Source organism: Myxine glutinosa, chromosome 2 (genome assembly GCF_964187855.1).
Source record: "Myxine glutinosa chromosome 2, kmMyxGlut1.1, whole genome shotgun sequence".
NCBI classification, from domain to species: Eukaryota; Metazoa; Chordata; class Myxini; order Myxiniformes; family Myxinidae; genus Myxine; species Myxine glutinosa.
The window spans coordinates 231,040,771-231,057,742 of record NC_136262.1 but is presented as its reverse complement, the minus strand read 5'-3'; the positions used below and the strand labels follow the sequence as shown (position 1 = coordinate 231,057,742).

Below are 16,972 nucleotides of genomic sequence, written 5' to 3'. Positions count from 1 at the left end.
GCAATCCGAGAGTCATGGAGCAAATTCTCAAATTTAAAGTTCCCACACCATCGGCGGTTTATTGAAATTTCAGATTAATTGATTTGGGTGATTATGGATCTGAATTTTTTGGAAAGAATAAAAAAATACATAACCAAGATGGCTGCCAATCAAATCTAGCAAGAATCATACTATAATGGAACTATGGCATATGTGCATGTATGTAGTCAAAACTCCAGGGGTTGATTTTTTTAACAAATTACAATTAAAAATGAGCACATGACTTTTTGGGGAGCTTAAGCTATAATTCAATTGTAAAGACATATGTGCCCACAAAATAATTTTATTTGAAACTAATTAAACAAGAGGACGAATTATTTTGCAATACATGTCCGCTACCGGTCTCGATGAAGGTTGTAGTTCCAATCAAAAAGGGCATAACTCTGAAAAATTGGCAAAACGCCTCAAAACTCTAACTTGTTTCAGGTGAATATCTTAGAGGGTATGGTGAAAAGTCCAGAAAACCAAATGAGGGACGGACAGATGAACAGATGGACAGATCGAAGGCAAACCTACAGTCCCACTGGATAAGGAGACTAATAATGCAACTATCACAGGGCATGGTTATATAACAATAACACACAACATGCATTTTAAAGGCCATTTTCCCTGCTAGAGCGGGGGTTAGCCTTGCGGGCCCCATGACAATCTTCTCCATTTTGCCCGATTTTCTGCATCTCTCCTTGTTAAGCCCCTTGCCCGCATTTCTTCTTCCACCATCTTTAGCCAAGTCTTTCTTGGTCTTCCCCGTCCTCTACACCCTTCTACATTCATTTCCATCACTCTTCTCAACCAGTCACTTTCATCCTTCCTCAACACATGACCAAACCATCTCAACCTGTTCCTCTTCACAGCATCAATCACAGGCTCTATTCCCATCATCTTTCGCAATTCATCATTTGTCTTCCTCTCTCTCAACGATACTCCGGACATCCACCGAACCATTCGCATTTCCACCCTTTCCAGCCTTCGTTGCTGCTCTACGTTCATTACCCATGTCTCGCTCCCATAAATCATAACACTTCTCACACATGCAACATACACCTTTCCCTTCAGCTTCAACGACACTCCCCTCCTCATCAGCACGCCACTCAGTTCCCGAAACTTCTTCCATGTACATCTCACTCTTGCAACCGTTGCCGAGTCTGATCCACCTTCTCCATTCAGCATGTCTCCGAGGTAACAAAATGTTTTCACACCTTCCAGCTTCACGCCGTCTCCAAGATCCAACTCAACATTTCCTCCATCTGCAGCTCCCTCTGTGCACACCTTACATTTGAATGTAGCTGCCACACTGGTTAATGACCCTCTCAGACCACTACATTTTTGATGAACCCACTCAGCGCACATTGTACATTGAATGGAGTTCACTCCGACACCCTTCCTGCACACAGCACAGGGCCACTTCCCAGTTCTTTCCACCTCACCACATGCTTTACCACTTGCCATCACCTTCGTCTTTCCGATTTTCACCTTCAGACCTTTTGTCTCCATACATTCCTTCCACTTGTTCATCTTTTCCTTCAGTCCATCCATACTTTCCGCAATCAACACCAGATCATCTGCATACAACAACTCCCACGGTAAACCCTCCTTTACGTTCTGAGCCAGCACCTCCATCACAGCTACAAATAGTAGTGAACTTAGTACCGACCCCTGATGCACTCCCACCTTTACCTCAAACTCACCACTGTTCCCGTCCTTCGTCCTTACAGCTGTGCGCGCTCTTTTGTACATTGCCATCACGACTCTGATCAACCATTCCGCCACTCCTAAACTTCCTCAATGCCCATGTCAATACTTTGCGTGGAACCCTATCGAATGCTTTCTCCAGACCAATAAACCCAAGAAACAACTTCTTCCTCTTCTCCCTGTACTTCTCCTGCAACTGCCTCACAATGAAAAGCACGTCTGTCGTTCCTCTTCCTGGCATAAATCCAAACTGCATTTCGTCGATCTTCACTTTCTTCCTTATCCTCCTCTCCATCACCCTTTCCAATACCTTCATTCCATGCTCCAATAACTTTATCGGTCGGTACGAGCCACACTCCAGAGGGTCACCTTTCCCCTTGTATAGAGGGATGAGGGTACTCAGTTCCCAATCCACTGGAATGCGGCCTTCTTTGACCACCAGATTACAGCTCTCTGTCATTCTCTTCACACCCCAACTTCCTGCTGCCTTCAACATATCTCCCACAACTCCCGTCGGCCCTCCCGCTTTTCTACTCTTCATTGCTTTTATCGCTTCCTCAACTTCCTTCTCAGTTATCTTCTCTGCCGGTCCTAAAACTGGGTTACTCTCTATGTTGCCATCCCATTCATTCTCTGTATTCAACAGCATTTCCATATATCTTTTCCATCTTCCTTTAATTCCATCTGGGTCCACAACGATTTGTCCCACTTCATCCTTCAAGCAACTCACCCCCATCACATCACACCTCTCTTTCGCTATCTGCTTTGCAATCCTGAATACTGCTCTCTGACCCTCTTCCGAATCCAAGCGTTCTCCGAACATTTTCCTACATGCCTCCTGCGGCTTTGCTACCTCTTTCTTTGCAGCCTTCTTGGCTGCCTTGTAAATTTCATGCTATGCTGTTTCTGCTCCCATACCATTCGCCTTCTGCCACTCCTTGAACTTCTTCCTCTTCTCGTCAATCCTCTTTCCAACTTCATCATCCCACCACCATGTTTCCGAGTGCCTCGGTGGTCCTTTTGTCCATCCACATACCTCACCAATGGCTCCCAACAGACTAGCTTTCATTGACATCCAACCACTTTCAAGCTCAACCACATCATCCTCTACCCTACTCAGCCTCTCTTTTAATGCCTCCCTTACTGTAACCTCTTTCAACCTCCACACCTTCATTCTCGGTTGGTACTTCACCCGCCGAGCTCTCCTCGCACCTTTCACCCTTATGTCACAGACAACCAAGTGGTGCTGTGAAACAGCCTCCTCCCCCAGGATCACCTTTGTGTCCCGGAGGTGCCCCCTATCTTGCCTACGCACCATCAGGTAGTCAACGGTTGTCGTCGACCCACCTGACGTGTATGTAACAAGCTTATTATCCTCTTTCTGGAACTGAGGATTACAAATCAACAAATCAGCTCCATCAGCAAACTCCAAAATCCTTTCACCTTCTCCATTTCTCACACCATATCCGTAACCCCCATGAACTCCCTCAAAACCATCCATACTCCTTCCCACATGTCCATTTCGGTCTCCTCCTACCACAACAACTTCCTCATCTTTCACGTTTTCCATCAGCTTCTCTATCGCACACCAGAACTTGTCCTTCTCTTCATCGCTCCGACCAACCTGCGGAGCATATCCCGAGATGACGTTCACCAAGAGCTTCCCAATCATCATTTTCACCATCATCACCTATCACTCACTCTTGTCACACTCACCACACTGTCTAAAACTCCTCAGAAAACAGGACACCAACACCATTCATGCCATCCAGGCACCCTTGCCACACAACCTTGTATTTCTGTCCCTGCCTACCCTTCACCATTCTCACACCACTTCCCTTCCATCTCGTCTCTTGCACACAACATATGTCCACCTTTCTTCTGACCAATACTTCCACCACTTCTCCTGATCTCCCTGTCATTGTCCCTACATTCCATGTCCCAAACCTCAGAAACCGATCTCCACTTCCGGCTGTACCCTGCCCATATGTAGTTGTAATTGTCATGGTTCTCTTTTTGAGGCAATGTTTTTATGGCCGGATGCCCTTCCTGACGCCAACCCTCTTCGTCGTCTCTTACGACACGCAGGGATACGGTGTACCTATTCTAATCCAGGGTACACACTGGGAAACGTTTAAAACTTGGCAATTCTGGGGGGGGGAGGGGGGCGTCAGCATCACGGCTGCGGGGGCCCCGTCAGCACGTCATCCGAAAACAGCTCCGGTTGGTGCGAACCACTCGGTCAATGGCGCGAACCAGGTCCCGACACGCCCTTGCTCGCTTGGCCCTGATGAAGGCCTCGCTGGGTGTTCTCCAAACAGGGGCAAAATCGCCCAAGCCGTGCTGGATTTCGGCAGCGGAAGCCTTGCTCGCTCGGCCCCGATGAAGGCCTCGCTGGGTGTTCTCCAAACAGGGGCAAAATCGCCCAAGCCACGCTGGATTTCGGCAGCGGAAGCCTTGCTCGCTCGGCCCCGATGAAGGCCTCGCTGGGTGTTCTCCAAACAGGGGCAGAATCGCCCAAGCCGCGCTGGATTTCGGCGGCGGAAAAGCAGCCACGAAGCGACGATATTCGGTCGGGCAGGCGGTGTATGCGCTGAATCCCCTTGTGTTTTCACAGTATGTGTGTAGTCTTCTAACTTCAGTCGGTCAGGACTGGTTCTCTCCGGGCACTGTGGCTTCCTCCACCAGAAGAAGTTTTTTTATGGTTATATAAGCTGAAAGAAAATACTTATGGTACTTAAGGGGACTACCTGTTTTTACTGCCCATCTTAAAACGGGCACTTCAGGTAGTATTACTCTAATAATTAAAACAAATCTAATAATAAACAGTAATAACTTGATATCCACGATCACAAAACGATCGTCACGGGTAAGCCTCCCCTGGTGTCCGCGATCCAATGACTGCCATATTGTTTTTGGACCACCATTTGACCTTGACCATCAACATTTAGAGATAGAACGTAAATAAATAAAATGTGTCACGATACACAATCTATCCATAAAATTCAATATCATGAAAATCCCAATAAAATTGTTCAAATTATGTTTTAAAATGTGAATGAGGTCATGATCCGAAAACGTAGGTGGACACGAATCAAATATCAGGTGCACAACTTTACTGTCTAAAATTCAAAGTAGTCTTTAAGATTCCGCATTGGCAAAATCGAGCTATGACAAAAAAAAAAAAAAATGCGGTTTTTTTACCCCCCCAGATAGCCATTTGGCCTTGACCTTTAACCCAGAGGTGTATTACGTACACTAAACGCAAATGTGACTTGCTCTAGACTATCTACAGGGCAATTTTGTTCCAACTTGACAAAAATTAGTCAAGTTACAGTAAAAAAAAAAAAAAAAGATTCCTATAATTAGATCATGAGTCAAGTTACAGTAAAAAAAAAATATTTTTTTTTCCCTACAATTAGATGACGACCTTAAATTTAGGTCAAGGAAGGTCAACAAATATGTCAACCCATACACACTTTATTCCCGTTATTGATATAACATTTCATTCCGAAAGTCTCAGCCAGCTCTGAGATACAGCTCTGAGATACATTTGAAATACATTTGAGATACATTGGTAGAAAATTAAAAGGAAGGAAAAAAACAAAAAAAACAAATGGTGTTTCAGTACTCCTCGAGGTCTAAGAAACTCTGTGGTACCATTAAAAATTGGGAGCACCGATTGTAGAAACAGACCCGACAATAGCAATAAGCCTCCCCGTATCCTATTGGGGGAGGTTTAATAATTGGATTCCAGACATACTAACTTGAAAGCACAGTGATGTTTTCATATGTTCTATAAATCATTTGCTCATTGGCATAGTATTTTTGTTTCTATAGAAGGAGGGAGGGAATTTTGGAAGCTCATACTTTATGAGAAGCCATTGGCACAAGATCTGTTATTCCCACAATATGCACGAGTGCCGGTGACATGACCACGGAGTGCTTGCAAAACACGAATCTAAGAGTTTATAGTTGGGCCGGAAACAAAGCAGAATAAGCCCAGGTTAATTGCCAGGTTTTTAGCACATCAGATGAGTTATTGAGTTTATATGCAAACAACTAACCCCATCATTTAATACCCAGTCATTTTAACAACACCTGAAGGGCAGGTCGTGTCCAGGTAGTTCTACGTGTGTTGTGGTCGATATAATACTTTCTCCCTTTTTGGTCTTTTCTTTCTTCCCAGCCTTGAGGCAGAGTGCTCTCCATAAACAAACTTGTAGGCCTGGACATCGAAGGCTGAACGGAAAGATAGAAAAACGAAGACATCAAAATAAAAATAACAATAAAAAAAAAAACACTCCAAGTAATTCCCACAATCTTTCAACAAATCAAATCTTTCACATGGTAGTTGCCGATGGTACTTGTGGGAAAGAAAATGAGTGAAGAAGATTCATGCCAATCACTTTTGGAGGGAGGGGGCGTAAACAACACTTTTTTCTTCATACGCACGCAGAAATATTGACGAAGAAGAAACTTGGAAAGAACGTGATTTCCAGGCACAAAAAAGCAGCAAATGAAGCTATGATTGTCACATACCACTGGGTAGCAGTTTTAAATGTCCTGAGGGTAGAACTCTCAAAAATGCAAGTTTAAAAATCCATCTGCAACAGTTTGGCGGTTTAACTTGGAGGCCAATTCTCATTAAACGTGAACGAACACCACTACCTTCATTACAAAGAGTTTATTTAAGGATGCAAGAATAAAACAATAAATAATGGTCATATGGACTAGCAGAAAAGCTTTTAAACAATGGTGTACTACCATTTCTCACACCACATAACATCCTCTATAAAAATGTCTCAACTGGCACCGACACACCCTCTTAAATTCTTTCTCTCTCTCCACACTCCACCCGTGGATTTTTGTTGGACTTGGTCAACCTATCCGGCATGTCGGCTCAAGTAACTGAGGGAACCAACCATAGGGAACAGGCGCACCAATATTCCACTGGGCAATTTGTGCAGATTAAAGGGAAAGCCTAAAATAAATTAATAACAGATTACAAAACTAGAACAGAACTCGGTATGGCGCATACCTCCGCCAGCTGAACAGTTTGTGTTGTATCCCAATGATAGGCCGGATCTGGATCTGGATCTGGACCTAAAGCAAAATGGAATCGGCTTGTTCTTGGTAACTTTTTTTATCACGTTATATATCGCCTTTCATCCAATCACTCAATGGTGAAGAATCACTTCAAAATTAAATAATTCTCGTATTTGAATCCATGTTCAGATGTTCACCAAAATCGAATCAATTAGTCCTTGTCACACACCTGACCTGCACCATGTTTCGTCCAAATCCGTCCATAACTTTTTTAGATATCTTGCTATGTATGTATGTATGTATGTATATATATATATATATATATATATATATATATATATCGTTTTTGGCCCATCTCCCAATGGTGAAGAATCAGCTAAAAATTCTACTGGCTGGATCCAAATCCAGATCTTCACCAAAATCGAATCGATTCGTCCTTGTCACACACCTGACCTGTCCACCATGTTTCGTCAGAACCCGCCCACACCTTTTTGAGATATCCTGTTCACAGCCAAACAGACTGGGGTGAAAACATAACCTCCGTCCACCTTTGGTTGCAGAGGTAATAAAGTACCATTGTCAAAATGAAAATAACACACAATGTCATTCAACTAACTCTGTGCACAAAGGTCACCATTTTGATAACTACAATTGCAAGTACAATGAATCATGTGGTCTCGAGAGTTTCCAGGCACTACAGTGCAAAAAAAGGAACAGAATGTACATTTTTTGTCGGCAATGCAAAAGCACCCAATTTTTTTTGGCATTATACATGGGAGGGTAAAAATAAACTAAGATAAAGCCTAATTTTACAAGTAGAATACACAGGGTGTACCAAAGGTCACTGCACACCTTTGCAAATCCCATGTAAACCATGAAAAGCAGCCTAATTTAGCAGTGCATATTCCCAATAGGACAGCACTATTGCACACACTGCTTGCAGCTCAATGATGCTGCTCCGCAACGTGTTTTCAGACAGTTTAATCGAAGAGGTCTTTTGGCCACCGAGATCCGTAGACCTTTCACCTCCGGCCTTTTGTCTTATGGAAGCAATAAAAGGTGCTGTTTATAGAGATAACTCCCACGATCATCAAGAACTCCAGGAATCAGCAATTAACAATTTCAAACAATATTTGCCAGGCTGAGTTGATGTAAACCTTCACGAATATGCATGGGCATGTGGATGCTTGTCTGCGTACACATGGACGTCATTTCCAACACTTGTTGTAAAGGTAACATTTATCTAATATGTAAAGAAGAAAGTTTGTTTGTGTGTTGCTTGTGTGTTTATGCATTCGGATCCTGCAGGAACCAGTGCAACCACAAACTTTGCATGGACTCCTCCTTCATCCAGAGGAAGGTCTAGGGATATGTTTGGATTAAAAAACAAAAATTGACAAATTAAATAAATATCTTACTAAAATTCACCAAATGTCCGTCCGTCTGTCTGTCCGTCCGTCTGTCTGTCCGTTCGAAGGTACCGCAAATACTGCTGAACCAATCGCAACAATATTTTGGTTGGGTAATCCTGGGATCTCCTGGAGTAAAATAGGCCATATTGTTTTTCCAATTTCAGCTTTGGCCTCCAGCATTTTCAGGTTTGGACTCCCGCATAACATTATTTTCCTGGGTGCCGCACAAACGGCTGCACCGATCGCTGCACAGCTGCACTGATCGGCTGCACCGATCGAACTCGGTGACCTCGGACAAAGACCTTTTATAAGGACATGGGTTGAATCCCTACTTGAGAGAATGCCAACCCCCTCCCCACCATCATGGCCATCTCTCCAACTCACAATCCCAAGAGATATGCGGAAAGGATGACCCAAAACCAATTATCTTCTTTTTGATTCCTATATAAACATCATTAAAAGTAAATAATAACCTCGGCCAAAATTCAAATGACGTGAGTTTAATCTCTACATGAGAGAATTCCACATAGCTATTTGGGCGGTGTATAAGCTAACAGATCGATGTTAGCTTGTACCTAAAATGGCCTTAAAATGATCATTCATAAGCTAACAGATCACTGTCTCCATCAATCTTGCCGAGGCCGTAACACCTATTGCCTCAAAATCCTTTTAACTGTTGACTTGGTAGTTTTTACAATGAAGGAAACATTAACAATGTTGTTAAAAGTTTATTTTGTGACTAATTTGTGATTGGAGTTATGCTGTTTGGAATGAAAAAAGAGATATCGAGTTCAAGAAAATTACGACATGCCGTGATCGTTTCTACTTTCTAAATGTGAACTTCGTGGATCGCCATATGCAGATTCGCCACGGACCTACGATCAATGTTTCTATACGTAAACATACCGGTTTGTTTGCGAACGGGTATGTTTTTCATGGACGTCCTTCACTAACTTGCTGTCCATGTCTGATGTGTGACAAGGTGCTACAGGAATGTGGAATTTATTGGTTTAATGCTTTAGCATTCGCCGTATCTGCATTGCCTGTTTGCTTCCGGCCTCCCACCCATGCGTAGCATGTGTATTGTGTATCTCACTAGTGTATTTAAATCAGATAATGGGCCTTCAGGCTCAATCGGCCTCAAAAGCCTCAAAATGCGTTTTTTTCCCGGGAGCGATCTTGTAATATGTTTTATTGAGGTTGTATATAGTGATTTGTTGTGAACAACACAAATTTAATTATTATTGTATTTACACGTGTACCTGTTATCAAAAACATTGCTTTACACAGGTTTATTACAGCACCTCCTGGTTCAGTCCTCGGTCGAGTGTGTTACTTGCATAGCCTGTGTTTTCCCCGGAGGGATCGAGTAATACGTTTTGTTGAGCTTGTATGTAGTGAGTTGTTATCAACAACACAAATTTCATTATCATGGTGTTTACACATGCACCTGTTATTAAAAAGATTGCTTTACACGGGTTTATTACCACACCTTGGCCTCGTTCAGGCCTCGATCGAGCATGTTGCTTGCAATCCACCAGCGTTTTCCCCAGAGGATCGAGTAATGTATTGCGTATGATGAGGTCATGTGTATGCAAGCTAATAATTGAAACTGTATATTTCCTTGGCACGTTTCTCCCATACCCAGGACCACCACGAGACAGAATTGGCCCCAGGGAAATATTAAGTGTATAATATTATACAATATTATAAGTGTAGGGCCCCCTTCATCCGGGCCCCCTACAATTTTTTTTTAAACCTATACAGATGTTTCCATGTTTTTATCATCAGAAACATGCCATGTTTAAGGGAAATTGAGGTGTTATTTTATTCCTCTATGCGGAGACAAAACATCAACATAACATGTCACATTTTGTGGTTTTATGGTTTCTACAATGGTAATATTGCTTTCGTGCATGCAATGCATGATCCACTCATGATTGTGGGTGGTCCCATATACATGACATGTGTATGTTGTCACATACAGATTATTTTATTATTTGGACCTCGACTTGTATCACATTCATAACAGAACAGATTGTCCATTATAATATCATGTCATGATATTGGATGTGATATTGGATGTCATGACATTGGATGTCACGTGGTACAACTCCTAATTCTACTTGGCATGTAATCTAATTGATCATTTCAGCACAAAATTAGTGAACTGCTTGGGTAGAAAGAGAAGCCAAACAAATAGGAAGTAAATACTTTGAATGGTAATTGTTCCGCCATGAGATAAAGGGAATCTGTAAAAGGGAATCCCTGTCTCTCTCGCTGTGGATCAATTACCATTTAAGTTATTTACTTCTTATTTGTCCTAATTCTATACTTGGTTCATTTTAACAGCAACATAATTATTCTCAAGCACACAGAAACGAGTCGATGTCGGCTCTCCATTCCGCACGAGGAACTTTTACTTTACCATATGTTCCTCCTTTGTGGATCACGAGGATAACGAGACATCTTCCTTCCTGCGTTTGATCGATTGGAACTGCCCCATGCTGAACAGCACAGCTTCTTTTACACCCCAAAACTGACTTCAGAATGAAAAGTTTTAAAGACGACGAGATGTAAATATGACAATCCACACAGAGGCAAAACAATTTAGCGCATTTCTCAGTGAAGATGAACAACAATATGGCACCTTGCGGCCATGTGATCAAACATGCTCCCAATCATGATCGTTTTCGCTCAAACTGAGGTCGCTGAACTCCAGCATTCTATGGCTCTGTCCTGCAAGCCCCATCCCCTCCTCCAACCCCCACTTCCTCTCTGCGCCCCTGCCTCTAACCCTGCCCATCTTGGTACGATTACGATCAGTCTGTAACTGTAACTTTAATCTACCGCATCACGGGGATTGTCATGGTAAGATGCCCCACCAGAGCACTTCTGGTGGCTTCACTTGCGCTAATAGAGATAGCTTTGAAAAGGACCATTTAGGGTGCATTGCACCTCCAGATTTATTGCAACACCACCATGTTCATGCTGCCCTTCCATTCCCCCCTAACCTCTCACCTGTAATCCTCTCCATCTGTTGCACAGAAATGATATGGGCTCAACAACTGATGTTAATTACTCGGTTTTTATTTATTATCTTTTGAATTCCCGTCATGAAAAATAACTTTGTGTGCAAGTGATCTGCCTCTGGGCAACCAAGATAATGTAACGGATTTGGGAAACCCTGCACTTGGTGTAATTGTTGTAAATATCACCCTCTGTAAATAGTAATTCTTTGTAAATACCTCCATTTATGTAAAGGTCAAAGGTCGTCCCCTTAGCTAGTCCATGTACAAGCACGTAGCCAATCATAGAACCTCTCTACAGTTAATTCTTTATTCTATGTTAGTTTAAGGCTCTGTTTCCCATTAATTGACTCTGCATTGCACCAAATGAAATAAGATAGGTCCCCTTCAAGGATTGCATTTCCCAGCCAAACTCTCCCTCTCTGTGCAAAACCGCTTGACAAACGTGGGGTGCGCGCCCTCTCAACTGGCCCTGGTTTGGAAGCGGCGTTCGCCGCCATTGTGAATATGTGCTCCGTGCTCTGTTTGGACTAAAAGGGCGGGGTCGCCGAGAAGAGACAAGCCCATGGCGCGCCACGGGGGCGGGGCTGTTCAGCTCCATGCCCAAGTAAGGTAACAAGACCATGGCATTGCCATATAAGGCCACAAACCAGAGCACGGGGGTGGTACCCAAACGGCCGAGGGCGTGTCACGCCCCCGCTTGAGATATGCGTGCGACAATCGCGAAAAGAGGGTACATGCTACTGAGCTGGTACGAGAGGATGGGACGAGAAGCTGGTACGTGCTGCTGAACTGGGTTAGAGGCTGGAGCTGGGTTTGAGGTACTGGAGAGGAGAATCCCAGTGTTACCGACAGAGAGAGAGAAGAGAGAGAGAGAGAGAGAGAGAGAGAGAGAGAGAGAGAGAGAGAGAGAGAGAGAGAGAGAGGGAGAGAGTGTCGTGGGTCGGAACGGAACCTCGCCAGATCCGAACCTCCTGCCATTCCTGTCATCATCCCTGTGTAAGTCTGACGGTCGACTGTTTGTCTGTGTTGTCTGGGGTATAAGTTAAGCCTGTATAGTTAAGTTGCACTGTGTCTATCTGCTTGTAAATTACTTTATTTCCTTTCTGCTCCTTTAGTTTTGTATAGTAATAATAAATATTTGTTCTTCCTTACCTTTGCCTTCTTTTCTTCACATCCGTTCATCTTTGTGATTTCCCCCATTGAGCACCTGTGGCACGATTTGGCCAACGCATAAGGATCGGGTTAGTTCTTGCTGGTGGTTCGAACTGCGGGCTGCTAAAACCGCTCGGCAAAATACCATCTTGTCCGTGGTTTCAAACGGAGCTATCCACCGGCTTCGTGGAGAGGTTGGCGGAGGTGTACGGGACTCCCTTGACCAATCACCTAGGCCAATCTCACCCCACGAAGAAGCGGGATAGTTCCAGGACCGGGGAGACGGCCAGCTTAACAGGACAAGGGGATTAACCCCCCCTTGCTAACGGGAGAGCCATCCCCCGTTTCCGTAACAATTGGTGCCAGGAGCGAGATCCGGACCCGAAGTGCGCTTAGCGCACTCAAAATTACGAGTGGCCAAAATTTTATTTAACACCACTAAACTTTAAAATCGTGCCATGGATAATCAAGGCAACCGGATGCCGGTAGGGGAGATAGAAGGGGTAGAGTCGACCCAGGACCCCAGGGAAATGTATATGGGGGAGAGAGAGAGAGGAGGAGAGCAATGAGGATGTGGTGGCGGAGGTTTCAGGCGCACGAGATGGCGGCGCCTCGCATGAGGTGGGAGGCGCACAAAATGGCGGCGCTTCGCACGTGGTCGCGGCAGCCGAGCCCGAGATGCCGGAGTACGAGAGTATTTATGATGCATATAATGGCCAAATTAGACACCCAAACAGAAGAGACGAGGGCCCAGGGTGAGCAATTGGGAGGCCAAATGGGGGCAATGCGGGACGAAGCAAGGGGTACCAGTGAGCAATTGAGAGACGGGTTAAGTAATATGGAAAATCAAATTGGGGAAATGAGGAATGATATGGGAAGCCAAATCGGGGGGCTCGACGGAAAAATCGGGGGGCTAGAAGCCAAATTTGAGGGTTTAGACAATAAATTTGAGGGGTTAGACAACAGGTTGGAAGGGCTAGAAGGTAAATTGAGGTGACAACTGGAGGACGTGGGTAATCAAATTGGGGAAATGAAGGATGGGTTAACGGGGTTGGAAAATTGAATGGCTGCCCAGGAGAACCAGATGGAAGGGGTGAAGAATGGGTTAGGGGGGTTAGAAAACACCATGGAAGGCAAATTGAGGGAAATAGGGGAGCAATCCGCCCGGGAAATTAAACAGATGGGATCTGGGGGGTGGATCTGGGGTGAATTAGTGGGGGTAGAAAAGATCAAGGTTTTGGATGGGGGAAGATAAGAGATGGTGGTGAACAACTGTTTTGAAGACCTGGAGGGAGGAGTGTGATTGAAGTGAGTGTGGGAGTTTGTTCCAGAGGCGGGAGAAAAGAGGAATGAAAGAGTGAAGGTGAGCAGAGAGCCGAGATTTCGGCAGTTTAACCATCAGAGGGTGGCTGGCAGATCTTGTGCGACCTGTAGGAATATTTGGGGGACAGAGCACAGAGAGAGCTGGGGGAGCAAGGCCGGAGAGGAGTCGGTAGAAGACAGAAAGACCACCTACCTGCCTGCGGTGAGTGAGTGAAAGGCCCTCGGAGATAGCTTCATCGCGGGAGATTCCAATGATTCTGAAAGCTTTGTATTCAACAGCGTGAAGCCGAGCCAGGTGTGAGGCAGGAGCACCAGCCCATAGGGGAAAACAGTATTCCATTGAGCTGCGGATGAAAGCCTTGTATGTGGTGAGGAGCTCAGGTGTGCCTAGGAAGGACTTCGCACGACGGAGGATGCCCAGTCGGCGACTGGCTTTGGAGGCCAGCTTGGAAATGTGGTTTTCCCAAGAAAGATCATGGCAGATGGTGAGACCCAAAAGCTTGAGCGACAGAACTTCTTGGAGAGGATTGTTGAGAAAGTAGATGGGAGGGTTGTCCAGTCGATCTTTTCGGAGAGACATAGTAAGAGTGTGAGATTTGTCAGGATTGAAAGACATGTTCCACATGTTTGACCAGTCTGTGATTTTGTCCAGGTCTTCAGAGAGTGAGGAGGCTGCAGACTGCCGATCTGAGGGAAGAGGAATGGAGCGGCAGAGAGTGGAGTCATCAGCAAAGAGATACAGAGGATTTTCCAGAGAGTCGGAGAGATCATTGATAAAGACCAGAAAAAGCACAGGGCCCAGCACACTAACTTGGGGAACTCCAGCCTGAACGGGAAGGGGAGATGAGAGAAATCCATTCAGGGCCACACGTTGACTACGACCAGAGAGGAAGTCCGCAAGCCATGCATGGAGATTTCCATGGATACCATAGGAGGAGAGTTTGGTGAGCAGAGCTGGGTGCCAGACCGTATCGAAGGCACGTGATATGTCAAGGGAGACAGCTCTGATTTCCTGTTTGGCATTGAGGACCTCCATCCATTGTTGAGACAGCAGAAGCAGCATGTCCAGAGTAGAGTGACCTGGTCTGAAACCAAATTGATGATCAGAGATCAAGCCATTGGAGAAGAGGAAAGATTTCATATCCGAAGCAATGATGGATTCCATGACTTTGCTGATAATTGGGAGCAGGCTGATTGGTCTGTAGTTGCAAGGATCTGTTTTTGCACCTTTTTTGTGTAAAGCGGTAATGTTTGCTGATTTCCAGGATGCTGGCAGATGACCTTGAGCAAAAGATAGGGTGAAAAGAACAGAGAGAGGGTGAGATAGAGCGGCAGAGCAGGATTTTAGGACCCGTGGGCTGATGCCATCTGGTCCAGTTGCAGAATCAGAGTCGAGGTTTGACAAAAACTCCTCCACCTTGTCAGGAGAGAAGATCACAGAGTCCAGGAGCAGTTTGGTTCGACTGGGAAAGGTGGGAACAGAGAGAGATGGGTTTGGGACTAAGGATTTTGAGGCAAACACAGAGTTGAGGCATTCGGCTTTGTCACGTGCGATGTCAACTGTGTGGCCATTTGAGGTAAGGGAGGGGATGGAGGGGGAACAAACACCAGAAACGGACTTGACCAGACGCCACCAGGATTTGGAGGAAGGAGACAGGTTTGAGAGTTCATTCTTGAGTGAGGAGAGATAGTGCTTCCTGGCACTCCTGAGGGTAGACACACACTTGTTCCGAGCTTGGTGGAAGGAACTGAGATTTCCTTCAGTTGGATTAGCCTTCCAAGAGGCAAAGGCAAGTCGTTTCAGGGCAACTGCCTCACCACAAGATTCAGTGTACCATGGACGGGAGGAAGGGTAAGACAACTGGAGGCGAGATGGGATAAATCTGTGCATGAGAGAGATCAGTTTGCTTTGGAAGTATTCCCAGGAAGAATTGATGTCAGAGGCAGTGGAGATGGGAGACCAATCCAGACGATTGATGGCTGCTTGAAGACCGTCCCAGTCGGCCTGAGTGAAATGCCAGACTCGCCGACGCTGAGGAGGCTCTCTGAGAATGGCCAGAGAGATGTCCACTTTGACAAGCACATGATCAGAAGAACCGATTGGAGCAGAAGAAGAGCAGCAGACATTAGCAGGGAAGTTAGTCATAACCAAGTCTAGAAGAGAAGATACTCCATTGGCTGAGATCCGGGTCGGGAAATTGACAGATTGTGTCAATCCCAGTGAGTCACAGAAGTCCTTTGCTGAGGTGCCATGACTGGTGAGAGAGGAACCCACACCCAACCAGGTGGCATGATAACAATTGAAGTCACCACATATGAGGAAGAGAGAGTTGGGATGAGTGGATAGAAGTTGGTCCATGTTGTCAGACAGTGAAATGTAGATGGAGTCATCACTGTTTGGGGGACGGTACAGAACACATATGAACAAAAGGTGCGAGCGGAGAGGAGGCCGTAGCCAGAGGTACTCCTGGGGGTGAGGAGGAGAGAGGGCAGTGCAAGGAGAGTGAGGAAGAGAGTTTTTGATAAAGATAGCCACCCCACCACCAGGCCGAGGCTCAGGTATATCATACCGGAGGAGGGAGTAACCAGGAAGAGATATTAAGGAATCAGAGACATCTTGAAGGAGGAAAGTCTCTGTTAAGCAGATCAAGTCTGGATTGTCAGAAGCAACCTGTATGGAGAGATCAGTCAGGTTTGAGCGAAGGCCCCGGATGTTTGAGGTCCATACCGTTAATGAAGAGAGAGGGGGAGCATCGGGTACAGGACAGGGGAGGGGAGGAGTAGGGTAAGATGAAGGATGAGAGGGGGAGGTAGGGAGAGCAGTTGTTTGTGTGTCAGCGATTGCAGAAGAGTTCCAAGAAAGGTAAGGATGAGGAGGATGAAAGGTTTGAAGGTGAAGGGATGAGGCACAGTGAGGGGTTGCTGAGGGGGGGCAGAGGAAAGAAGAAGGTTGGGGGGGGTGGAGGTATGAGATGGAAGGGAGACGAAGTGGGGAGGAGGCAGCTTTGAGGAGGAGGGGGGAGGAGGGAGAATTGGAGAGGAATGGTATGGGGGGAGATTTGAATGGGAGGGGTTGGGGGGGAGTTTTGAAGGGGAGGAGTGAGGGGGGAGTTCAGGAGAGGAAGGGCAAGGGGGGAGTTCAGGAGTGGAGGGGCAGGGGGGGAGTTTAAGAGTGGCGGGGCAAGGGGGGAGTTTAGGAGTGTCGGTGCAAGGGGAGGGATTTGGATGGGAGGGGCAAGAGGGGAGTTTAGAAAGTGGATGATTAATGAAAGA

General features: G+C 45.5%; 1 protein-coding gene across 1 annotated transcript in view; it reads right to left on the bottom strand.

Annotated features, from left to right (window-relative positions):
• LOC137420755 (E3 ubiquitin-protein ligase NEDD4-like) overlaps window positions 1–16,972 on the bottom strand; it is a 144,264-nt gene that overhangs the window by 35,223 nt on the left and 92,069 nt on the right. The window contains exon 12 of the mRNA XM_078772343.1: window positions 5,833–5,973. Within this exon, the coding sequence (XP_078628469.1) occupies window positions 5,833–5,973 (141 nt within the window). The remainder of the gene's footprint in view (window positions 1–5,832; window positions 5,974–16,972) is intronic.